At 43.3% G+C, this 12,707-nt stretch overlaps 1 protein-coding gene across 2 annotated transcripts in view; it reads right to left on the bottom strand.

Annotated features, from left to right (window-relative positions):
- The window catches only part of LOC120047540 (R-spondin-2-like), a 71,932-nt gene extending 59,274 nt beyond the window's left edge, over nt 1–12,658 (bottom strand). For both annotated transcript variants that reach the window (XM_038993068.1, XM_038993069.1), the window contains exon 1: nt 12,559–12,658. In XM_038993068.1, coding sequence (XP_038848996.1) covers nt 12,559–12,658 — 100 coding nt within the window. The remainder of the gene's footprint in view (nt 1–12,558) is intronic.
- Between the last annotated feature and the right edge of the window lie 49 nt (nt 12,659–12,707).

Below are 12,707 nucleotides of genomic sequence, written 5' to 3'. Positions count from 1 at the left end.
CAACATAGTGAGCCTAATTAGATGATTGATGAGGCATCTCATTGGTTCGTCTCGACAATCTCTCTAAACTCAGCATCAGGGCCCTGTAATGACTACCAGCACTTGGCTCCAGCCCGAGACCTAATCCTAGATCCAACCTAGTGCACAGATCCTTAATAAATACAAATACAGCCCCGGTTCCAGCCTAAGCCCCATCTGATTAGTCCCAGCCCCAAACAGCACAAGCCCAATATCCCAGCCTAAGCTTCAGCCCAAGTCAAGCCCCTGTCCAAGTCCTATAGCTCTAGCCTCAGATCCAAGCCCTGCCCTACCCCCAGCCCAGCCCCAGTCAAGACACAGGTCCAGCCCCAGCCCTACCCCCAGCCCAGCCTCAGTCAAGCCGCAGGTCCAGCCCCAGCCCTACCCGCAGCCCAGCCTCAGTCAAGCCGCAGGTCCAGCCCCAGCTGCATTCATCAATCCTGCAGCCTCACACAGTGGGTGGGTTCGGGAGCACCACCATCACCTCCACCATCACCTCCAGTACAGTACATCCATGTCCGGCGGATTCCTAAATTACAGGCAAGTTACACACAGTGAGACGGTTTATTGCATCTGACCGGCTCACTTCCTCCCCATACCAAAGGCATTGCATGCTGGGCCTTATTTTGATGTGGCGTGTAAGCATAATTAGAGGTCCAATAAAAGCAGAGAGGAGGGAAAAGGGAGGCATGTCCATCTGTTGAGTCTTAATAAAGGGTGGGGAGGGGGTAGAGCGAGCCCTGCTCTGCTCTCCGGATCACACAGCTCCACCATGCCTCCCTGTCTGTTGTTGTAGCAGCCATTAGAGCAGGCGTGGATGTAAATACTCTGCAGAGCCAAAGGCCAACCCCACATGCTTGTCTGCCTGTGTGTGTGTGTGTGTGTGTGTGTGTGTGTATTTGTCAGGGGGAGGGTGGCTCCTGATCTCAAGTTACCAGGGCCTTGCAGAGATCGATCCAAAGTAGGTACTAGTCTGCAGGCACACGGAGACAAACACACACACAGACATGGCAAACAAGAGTCAGATATGTGGCTCACTGCAGTAGTACAACACTGGACCGTCCCTATTCCGTCCCTGCCTTTGACTCTGGCTATGTCCCTAGGAGTGGTGATGTTAATCACCTGCAGCCCAACGGCTGCTAAACTGCTGGCCATCAAGTTCCAGCTTTTAATAACCTCTTAACATATGCCCTCATTTTTTTTATAGTGATCCCCATACTTCAAATCAAATAAAATGTTATTAGTCACATGTGCCGAATACAGCAGGTGTAGACCTTACAGTGAAATGCTTACTTACGAGGCCCTGACCAACAATGCAGTTAAAAAAATACAGATAAGAATAAGAAATAAGAAAATAATAAAAGTAACAAGTGTTAAAGCGCAGCAGTAAAATAACAACAGTGAGTCTATATACAGGGGGGTACTGGTACAGAGTCAATGTGTGGGGGCATCGGTTAGTTGAGGTAATATGTACATGTTAGTTGAGGTAATATGTACATGTAGGTAGAGTTGTTAAAGTGACTGTGCATAGATGATAACAGCGGTGTAAAAGAGGGGGGGGGGGCAAATAGTCTGGGGTATCCATTTGATTAGATGTTCAGGAGTGTTATGGCGTGTGGGATATAAGCTGTTTAGAATCCTCTCGGACCTAGACTTGGCGCTTCGGTACCGCTTGCCGTGCGGTAGCAGAGTGAACAGTCTATGACTAGGGTAGCTAGAGTCTATGACAATTTTAAAATACCTATAGTATTACTTAAGAATCACACCAGTTGTGACCATATTATCAATACACTGTTCTGAGTAAATGCTGAGGAAACACTTGAGTGTTGTTCTTCACATGAGCATAGTGAGAGGTTAGTTGACGAGGGCCTCCCTCTCTCTGTCTCTGGTCCTCTCACCTACCTCTGAAGCCCCCGCATGACTCACTTTTGTGTTTAAATGCTTATTTTTTGTTGTTTTATGCGCACCACTTAGAAACGATCCCCACATTATGACTTTTATGGCCCAATAAACTCAAGAGTATCGAACCAAACTGGCTGGCCATATTTAGTAGCTTTATACGAAAACGTATTAAGGTGTAATTGCTGTAGGCAGGCGTGCTATTGTGAGAATAACATAGGTGAGGGTTACCAAAATTTCCCTCGCACTCGAAAGGGACACTGGACCTTTTGTCTCCAGCTCTGGAGTTTCCAATCACCACGGGGAAATATGGAGTGTATTATAAGATTCATATAATAAGTCCATTTTACTTCACATTTCCGAAAATGAACTTTCACAGTGTGGTAAAATGTAGCCTGAAAGAAAAACATATGTTTGGCATTTAGTGTTGCCAACATATGGGATCCTCTGATGACAATGATTGAGGGTGGATGAGAAAATCTTGTGTATTTCCCCGAGAAAAATAAAAAAACGGGAACCAAATCTACACACAATGACTGTTTCTCTGCAGTGACCTGATAAATGGAAACGTGTAGAAGTGTATAAAACCAGCCTTCTCCTCTGTGTGAAATGGATCTTCCTCAGTCTTCGCTCAGACACGAAACGGCACGCAAAAAAAGCGAGAAAGCGGAGAAACCTCAGCCCTCTAGTTCGCAAACCTACTACACCGCCATCGAATCAGAAAGCTACGTGTTGGTGCCAATTTAAATTAATTGGGGCTAATTGAGTTTATAGGGTGAAGGGGGCTAGGCAGAGCGTGAATAGGCAGAGGGTGAATAGGCAGAGGGTGAATAGGCAGAGGGTGAATAGACAATGTTTTTTTGTGGTGAGAGAAAATGAAGACAAAACAGAAACAGATAACCCTCAGCTTGTCACGTGGGTCCTGAGGAATCTCTCCGAGCCTGACTACAAGTTCATGACACCTGTGTTGGTTTTTTTTCCTCTGGGGATTTCCACCAGTGTAGCATGGCATCGGTGCACTGAGGACTGAGGACCCTTTCACCGGCTTCATTTGATACGGCTGTGAATGAGACCTAGCAGGTCTGCTACACTACAGACAGACAGGATGGACATGCTTGGGTTAGTGGGTCCCACCAGACTGACCTCGCCGCAACATTTACTGTAGTTCACAGGTTTTGTTTTGTTACTGAATTTATTTGTCAATGCAGCTGAACACTTGAATTACCTGCCATGATTTTCCACAAAATTGGCACTGCCCAGACACCAAAACACACCTGCATAAAGACGTGCATGCATGCATGCACACACACACATTAACGGCTTGGCTGATGGGGCCTGGGAAGAGAAAGGGAACACGGTTCCTCTTAGACGCTGCAGCCGGGGCTCAGGTCAGGACTTGGCGAGCAGTAATCCCTCTCAGGTGATGCTGCTCACATTCAGCCACATCCAGCTGATCTGCTTAAATATGTTCTCTCCCGTCCCTCCACCCCCTCTCATCTTTAAAAGCCCCCTAGGCTAGGAGCAGAATTTAGGAGGATGGGGGCTACTGCTATTCCGCACCACGAACCCCGGATTGCTTTCCAGCGTTTCTGTAAAGTGATCGTTCCATGTGCCGCTTTGCGCGGTGACACGCCGGTGCACAACGTACAGGGCTCCTTCATAACCAGCCAGGAGAAACACACTGCTGCTGTGGAATAAAGTCACACAGTCTTCCTGGCTTAGGAGAGAGCGTGCACACACACAGGATACAGGGTGCCCATCCCGTGGATTAGAGTGGCATTATGTGAAAAAGCCTTGTTAAAAGACATGCCATCTGCGGGCCCCTTTTCACTTTTTCCAAAGACAGAGTGGCAAAGCTGCTTTAAGAGTGGCCTCGTGGAGCATTCCCTCTCCCTGTCGGAGTCGGTTTAAAATGGCTTCATGTCCACCAAACAATAAGAGGGACAATAAGCTATTTAATAGACAGTCATAAACTATTAATATATAATAATATATGACATTTAGCAGACGCTTTCATTCAAAGGGACTTACAGTCACGCTATTTGTATCCATTTCTCTCACAGAAAATACAGAGAATTAGCAATTGCGGTCTGAGTGCTTTCAGGGCGGCAGGTAGTCTAGCAGTTAAGAAAGTTGGGCCAGTACCCGGCTAGGTGAAAAATCAGCTGATGTGCCCTTGAGCAAGGCACTTAACCCTAATTGCTCCTTTAAGTAGCTCTGAATGAGTGTCTGCTAAATTACTAAAATGTAAATGTAAGGCATATCCTTCTAAGTAGGGTTGCACATTTTGGGGAATTTTCAGAGGTGGAAACTTTCCGTAGGAATTAACGGAAATATATGCTAATTAATATTAATACCATTTAAATGTAGATGTTTTTTGCATTGGATATATTTACCATATCATATGGAGACAGAAACATAAACATTTTACCTTATCATAAGTAGACATAATTGCTAATGATTAAATCCTTCCAATAGAAATTTTAAAAACAATTTAGTTTCGAATTGAACTTTAATTAAATGAGTTGACTCTTCACATGGGATGTTTTCACTGAACAACAAAAGAAAGGGTATATCGAATGATCCCCAATGATCCATCGCATCTCCCAAAAACGTTTTCAACATTTCATCAGACTGAGGCCTTATCTACACTGTCACTTTCCAAGCTTGTTGAGGATGTCTCGTTGTCAGGCTCAAAAGCCAAAAATTTTCCCGGATGGACACCAATTTTTCAACCCTTTTATTGGTCAGCCTGTTGCGTGCTTTGGTGTGTGTGTGCTCGCAAACAAGGACCAGTTGCGCTCTGAGGCGGCTGACGTTGGTGGGATTTGGAGGATGATGGAGGTAACATGGGAAAGAGCCTCAGATCCACAAGGTCCCTTCCACCAGGTGGCTGATGAGAATTTCTAAAAAATTTCCATGGGAAGTTAAGCCCTGGAATTTGGGGAATTTTGCTTAAATTCATCCAAAAAAGTTAGCTTATAACAGTGAACCTTTTTGTGGGATACACAAGGCAATTCTAGGTGTTGTGGCATATTTTGGTGAAACTATCCCTGATTTAATGGAATTGCAACCCTCTGCATGCACAGTGCATTCTTCCATCACATGTGCAGTGCACTCTTCCATCACATGTACAGCTGATTCTCAAGATCTTGCACACCAATGAGATGCTATTGAGCCCACACTACTACACTGTCTGAGCCAAGGACTACCTGCTTTCTGGTAAGTTTTGATTACAATACTGGGTGGGGTGAATATATTTTATGACATACATGATTTTTTGTTAAATAGTAGCCTACAGCAAAGTGTGTTTAACCTGATGAGGACAGAGGGCGCTGTTGTCACTTTGGGGGAAAAACGTGCCCAATTTAAACGGCCTCATACTCAATTCTTGCTCGTACAATATGCATATTATTATTACTATTGGATAGAAAACACTCTCTAGTTTCTAAAACCGTTTGAATTATATCTGTGAGTAAAACAGAACTCATTTGGCACAAACTTCCTGACCAGGAAGTGGAAAATCTGAAATCGATGCTCTCTTCTGGGTCCTGCCTATAAATGGGCATGATACCTATTAGTATACATGCACGTCATACACCTTCCCCTGGATGTCAAGATGCAGTGAGAGAAGAAATGGAGTGTTTATCTTGGTCTGAGATGGAATACGTCCTCTTGGAATGACGTGTCACCCATTTTCTGTTTTCAGGAAGGCGCGAAGTTGGACCTGGATTTGCCTTCTGAATAGCTGTCGTTATAGGCGACTACTATCTCCGGCTTTGATTTTATTTGATACATGTGACAATATCATCGTAAAGTATGTTTTTTCAATATAGTTTTATTAGAATTTTGAAATTTATTCGGGACGTTAGGCGTGTTGCGTTGTGTGCCTTTGTTCAGAAAGGAGAGCTTCGCGCCACTTGGCTAGTGCGCTTGCTAATTCAAGAGGGAAAATGGACATTCTAAATCCAAACAACGATTGTTCTTGACAAAGGACACCTTGTACAACATTCTGATGGAAGATCAGCAAAAGTAGGACCCATTTTATGATGTTATTTCATATATCTGTCGAACTGTGTACTATTAGTTTTGCGCCCAGGTTTTGGGCACTCGGTCGACATAACGTAAGCCTTATGTGGTAATGAAGTTATTTTTAGAATTCTAACACGGCGATTGCATTAAGAACTAGTGTATCTATCATTTCCTATACAACATGTATTTTTTAGTTATGTTTATGAATAGCTATTTGGTCAGAATATGTGTGTCAGAAAAAGTGTCAGAAAAAAATCCGGACGTTGTGGGACAAAATAGCTACGTTAGCACAATGTATAACCACTGATTTCAGCTCTAAATATGCACATTTTCGAACAAAACCTAAGTGTATGTATAACCTGATGTTATAGGACTGTCATCTGATGAACCTTATCAAGGTTAGTCAAAAATTATATATCTTTTGCTGGTGTGTCACGATCGCTAACTTTTACTGCTGGGAAATGGCTTGTGTTTCTGGCTATTGTGGTAAGCTAATATAACGCTATATTGTGTTTTCGCTGTAAAACACTTACGAAATCGGAAATATTTGCTGGATTCACAAGATGCTTGTCTTTCATTTGCTGTACACTATGTATTTTTCAGAAATGTTTTATGATGAGTATTTAGGTATTTGGCGTTGGTGTCTGTAATTATTCTGTCTGCTTTCGGTGCAATTTCTGATTGTAGCTGCAATGTAAACTATGATTTATACCTGAAATATGCACATTTTTCGAACAAAACATAGATTTATTGAATAACATGTTATAAGACTGTCATCTGATGAAGTTGTTTGTTGGTTAGTTTGGTTGGTTCTTGGTTAGTTAGGTTGGCTTTGTGCATGCTACCTGTGCTGTGAGAAATGTCTGTCCTTTTTTGTATTTGGTGGTGAGCTAACACAAATATACGTGCTGTTTTCGCTGTAAAACATTTTAAAAATCGGACATGTTGGCTGGATTCACAAGATGTGTACCTTTCATTTGCTGTATTGGACTTGTTAATGTGTGAAAGTTAAATATTTCTAAAAAATATATTTTGAATTTCGCGCTCTGCCTTTTCAGTGGAATGTGGGAGGAGTTCCGCTGGCGGAACGCTGGAGCAGTAAAGGTTAAATCATTTATAATTTGTTAACAATTTCTGCTAGTTAGTTTTTGCTACCATGTGGGTTTTAGCTTGCTTGAGCCTGCTAACTGAGGAGTGTTAATTCACCTGTTTCCATACATGTTTCATTTTAAAACATTTATCTTACAAAGGAGTTGTTTAATCTAACTGCTTAACTATGTATATGTACATGGAATTGTATTATTATTATTATTTTTCTCATTTAATCTTTACAGGAAAATGCCACGGGCACTATCTGATGTGTGGAGATAGTTCACTGCAGCTAACGTATAAGGAAAAGCTGTGTATATTTGCAAATACTATGCCAAATCATATGTGAAGAATGCAACAAAGATGCAGAATCATCTGGCCAAGTGCTAAAATTTCCCTCAGAGCTCACAACAAAACCTCTGACAAAAGTCCCTCTACTTCTATTCAAGGTGAAAATGATGAATCAGACACCTTATCGATAGCAACAGCTCATGGTCCTCCTGGAATATGACATTTTTTTGACTCAATGGAGGAACGTAGTCAAAGAAATGCTGATGACTGTCTTGCTCGAGCTGTGTATGCAACTGGTTCACCTCTGATGCTCACAGGCAATGTGTATTGGAAGACATTTCTGAATGTTCTTCGCCCAGCATACACCCCTCCAACTAGACATGCTTTATCTATTCATTTGCTGGATGCAGAGTTCAACAGAGTTCAAGTGAAGGTCAAGCAAATCATAGAGAAAGGGGACTGTATTGCAATCTCTGATGGGTGGTCGAATGTTCGTGGACAAGGAATAATTAACTACATCATCTCCACCCCTCAACCAGTATTCTACAAGAGCACAGACAAAAGGGACAACGGACATACCAGTCTCTACATTGCAGATGAGCTGCAGGCAGTCATCAATGACCTTGGACCACAGAAGGTATTTGCACTGGTAACAGACAATGCTGCGAACATGAAGGCTGCTTGGTCTAAAGTAGAGGAGTCCTACCTTCACATCACACCCATTGGCGGTGCTGCTCATGCATTGAATCTGCTCCTCAAGGACAGCATGGCACTGAAAACAATGGATACACTCTACAAGAGTGCCAAGGAAATAGTTAGGTATGTGAAGGGTCATCAAGTTATAGCAGTAATCTACCTCACCAAGCAAAGTGAGAAGAATAAGAGCCTCACATTGAAGCTGCCCAGCAACACCCGTTGGGGTGGTGTTGTCATCATGTTTGACAGTCTCCTGGAAATGGCCATATCACAGTCTGCCGATATAGACAGCCCCATCAAGAGGATCCTACTGGATTATGTATTTTGGGAGAGAGTGGTAAACAGCCTGAATCTCCTGAAACCTATAGCAGTAGCCATTGCACGGATTGAGGGAGACAATGCCATCCTGTCTGATGTTCAGACTCCGCTTGCAGCTGTAAGAGAAGAAATCCGTACTGCCCTGCCCACTTCACTGTTGCTCCAAGCAGAGGAAACTGAAGTTCTGAAAAACATCAAAAAGCGTGAAGACTTCTGCCTGAAGCCCATACACGCCGCAGCATACATGTTGGACCCCAAGTATGCTGGCAAGAGCATCATGTCTGGTGCAGAGATCAACAAGGCCTATAATGTGATATCATTGCCGTGTCTTGCCACCTTGGCCTGGATGAGGGCAAGGTTCTTGGCAGTCTGGCGAAGTACACCTCCAAGCAAGGGCTTTGGGATGGAGATGCAATATGGCAGTCGTGCCAGCATATCTCATCAGCCACCTGGTGGAAGGGACTTTGTGGATCTGAGGCTCTTTCCCCTGTTGCCTCCATCATCCTCCAAATCCCACCAACATCAGCCGCCTCAGAGCGCAACTGGTCCTTGTTTGGGAACACACACACCAAAGCACGCAACAGGCTGACCAATACAACAGTTGAAAAATTGGTGGCTATCCGGAATTTTATTTGGCTTTTTAAGCCTGACAACGAGCCATCCTCAACAAGGTTGGAAAGTGACAGTGTAGATGAGGCCTCAGAGTTTGATGTTCAAGAGGTGGACATTGAGGAGGTACGGGGAGAAGACATGGAAGCCTGAGAGGAAGACAACCACAGCTTTAGTTTCTAGACTATCATTTTACAGATGTATGTTGAAAACGTTTTTGGGAGATGCGATGGATCATTGGGGATCATTCAATATTCCCTTTCTTTTGTTGTTCAGTGAAATCATCCCATGTGAAGAATCAACTCATTTAATTCAAGTTCAATTCATAACTAAATCGTTTTTTTTTTTTTTTTCTATTAGAAGGATTTAATCATTAGCAATTATGTCTACTTATGATAAGGTAAAAGGTTTATGTTTCTGTCTCCATATGATATGGTAAATATATACAATGCAAAAAACATCTACATTTAAATGGTATTAATATTAATTAGCATATATTTCCGTTAATTCCCATATATTCACGTTAATTCCCACGGAAAGTTTCCACCTCTGAATATTCCCCAAAATGTGCAACCCTAGTGCTGTACAGTCTTTCACTACTATAGCCATTTCCTAGTAGTGGATTTACAAACTCCCCTGACCCATGGTGCATCTCTTCCTCCAGGCAACATTGGTACTTGAGTCTGTTTTTATGTAGTCAGCAGGTGGCATCATTAGCCAGAGAATAAAAATGAAAACCAATATCCTTGAGTGTAGCAATGATATCATAGGAGGCTTCATTGGCATGAGTTCCCCTTTTTTTAGTGGGCGGGCTGGGGGAGTAAGGAGGTGTAAATCATTGGTTTTATATGAAGAGAAAAAACAATAACTACAGTGGAAAAGAGGACTGAGTCATGTAGTAGAGTATAGGAGCTGCTTGCAAGACATGATCAAACCATTTACACCACAGATTCCCTTAATTTAGCCTTAGCCTGACTCTCTTACAGTTTGCATTTGAACACAGACTGTTGCCGACTAGAACTGCCCTGCATTTCACTCTTGCATTCCCATACACTTCCCTAGCTAATCCAATCATATACTGTATGTCAACGGCAAAGGCTCTACTACTTATTTCAGCCAACTTATTTGAATTTATTTCAGCCTGAAAGGTAAAGACATTTGTTCCTCTATTTTTCTTTACCCATAAAATATATATGCCTGGGGAGCTTAACGTGACCAATTCCATATTCAGTTTTTAAAATGTGTCTGGGACTGAACATTCCAGACTGATTTGGAAACCTCACTATGTTACTGCTGCCTGCCAGACATACTGTATGTGGAGCTGTCATGGTGAGCCTTGAGGGCAAGGCACAAATATTCAGCCCTCTCACAGCATATTGAACAGTGCTCTCTCTCTCACATGCTTCTCTCAATAACCATAATAAATAAAGGAAGGAAGTGAAAGCCTAAAGCTTGGCTGCCTGCCAGTGTGTGCTAAATGTCACTTTTGGCCTCAGTTGGGCCATTCCATTCCAAAACAACAGGAACCAATCCTCCACCTCCCTCCAAAAAACGATCTGTACAAAACCCATACATTGCTGAGGGCTGGACCATCCAGTTTGAGATGTTCAGAGAGTTTACGGTAATGTGTGTACAGCTCAGTCCAATCCCATCCTCAGAGTCAAATGTATGAGTTAACCTTTTGCTCTCACCTCCACCTCCAGCCACCCCCTCCCTCCCTCTCTCTCTCTTGCACACACACACACACACGTAAGGGTTATACCTCTCTAGCCTGCTAGCCAAAAAGCATTTCAACCACTTCTATCAACAACGAACACAGAAACACAAACAAACACACACACACCTATGCCATTATCAATTTGCCTCTCTCCCTAAAGCATCTCAAACTTAACCAGTTCCACTCCGTGCCAAAAAGTTTGATCCCATTAAGAACATTATATTATGGAGCATCTGAGATCACCAATCCTAAGAGAAAAATAGAGGAGCAGAGAAAAGTGTGTGTGCCAGTACCCCACCACAGTGATTGCTTGAGTATTTGCAGATGGGCAGTGGAAGGCTTGCAGCCAGGAGTGGAGGTTCCCCCTGGCATGCCTTGCATATGATTAAATCTGTGATTGCCTTACAATTTACAACCCCCCCCCCCCCCCCCCCCCCCCCCCCTACTGTACTCCACACCACACCGTATAGACCTAACATGTTCGGTTGAGGGTATTTGTGCTATAACCAGGGGTCAGTAAGGAATAGCACACACACTTCAGATTAAGCCGTGTTCCCACTCTCCATTGCCACCACTGGAATAAGGACCTTGCTTATGTCACAGATCCAGGGGGGGGGGGGGGGGGGGGGGCTGCTAAAAGCAGGCAGGCACACTGATGTCACAGTCTGCTCATTCATTCCGCCTTGCTGTTTTTACCAATGGGCTAAATCCACAGAGGCGATTGTTATGCGTGTACCAACTGTTCAAAGATAACTCTGCGGTTATGGGATCAATTAAAACCAGCTTAGGAGGTTGGAGAGGTCGAATTCATGACAGGGGAAAGGGGGTTCCGCATCTATTCATTAAAACTCCCACAATACGCCCCCCTAAGCCGCTGCGCTCGACAATAGATAGACAGAGCCGCACTACCAGCTTTTTACCGTCTAGTCGCTGTAGCCTACTAAGCAGTACCACATTTAATTAAAGACACAGACCTCTCTTTGTTGGCACGGACAGTCGGACAGGTAAAAGCACAGAGAGCCCGAAGCAATGTGGGCTAGCCTACGCTATTTGACCAAACGACTCACCAACAGCAACTATGTAAGAAACACGAAGCAGATAACAATATCACAAATCTTATCAGGCATACTTGGGTTGGCAGCAAACAATGACCGTTATGTGTCCAAAACGCACATTTTGCGCATTTGCCAAAATGTCCCCAAAACATAACTTCAAGAATTACCTGTAATCTAGTAATACAACTAACTATGTCTTTGAGTGGTGAAGTCTAGCCAATTTGTTACGAATTAGAAAAATATTTTCCACGTTGAACTCATGAAGTCGCGAACAGTTGCCTTGTAAAATATACCCACAGTCTGGGCAGACTCGGCTACTGGTTTACACCGCTGTGGCACTTTTCGTTTTGGCGGGCGGGATGGATATAATAGGTGGCTCGAATCAATTTTTTCACTGCGCTTTTAATCTTATAGTGGCAGTTGGTTGATAATATCAGAGTGCATAAAACTCATCCAGGAACTCACGAGCGCACTTACCAGAAATGCATCACCTCAAATACCCTAGCCCTAGTCTACAGGATGCTGGACGGTCACTGTATCCTGATCAATACACTGTGCTCAGGGCGATGATAGTGTCAACGTGTAGGCGACGTGTCAACGAGTTATGTTTGAATAAATTGGCAAGGTAATTATCTAATCAATAAACAGAACCGGATATACAATGGCAACAAATATTGATTAAACTCTTGGTCTCAAAATGTTTAATATTAGCTGTTCGACCATGTCTATTTTTCTTTTTCTAATGTTGCTGGCTCAAACTATCCAAAACTTCTCGCTCTCAACTGTCACATTGGCAAGGATGATTTATGCATATATAGACGACGTTTCACTTACCTCTTTTGTTCCTCCTCCAGCGATTTGACTGCGTTTGACAGCTGCTGTACTCCATACAGTTCAACACGATTAAAGCCAATGAGAAAAGTCGAAACTGCATCTGGACGGCTGGTGTTCCGACTCGAATAAGAAGTGCCAATGGTGTTTGG

The sequence above is a fragment of the Salvelinus namaycush genome, chromosome 5 (assembly GCF_016432855.1).
Source record: "Salvelinus namaycush isolate Seneca chromosome 5, SaNama_1.0, whole genome shotgun sequence".
Classification (NCBI taxonomy): Eukaryota; Metazoa; Chordata; class Actinopteri; order Salmoniformes; family Salmonidae; genus Salvelinus; species Salvelinus namaycush.
The sequence above is the reverse complement of the archived record's forward strand: the minus strand, read 5'-3'. Positions and strand labels throughout refer to the sequence as shown.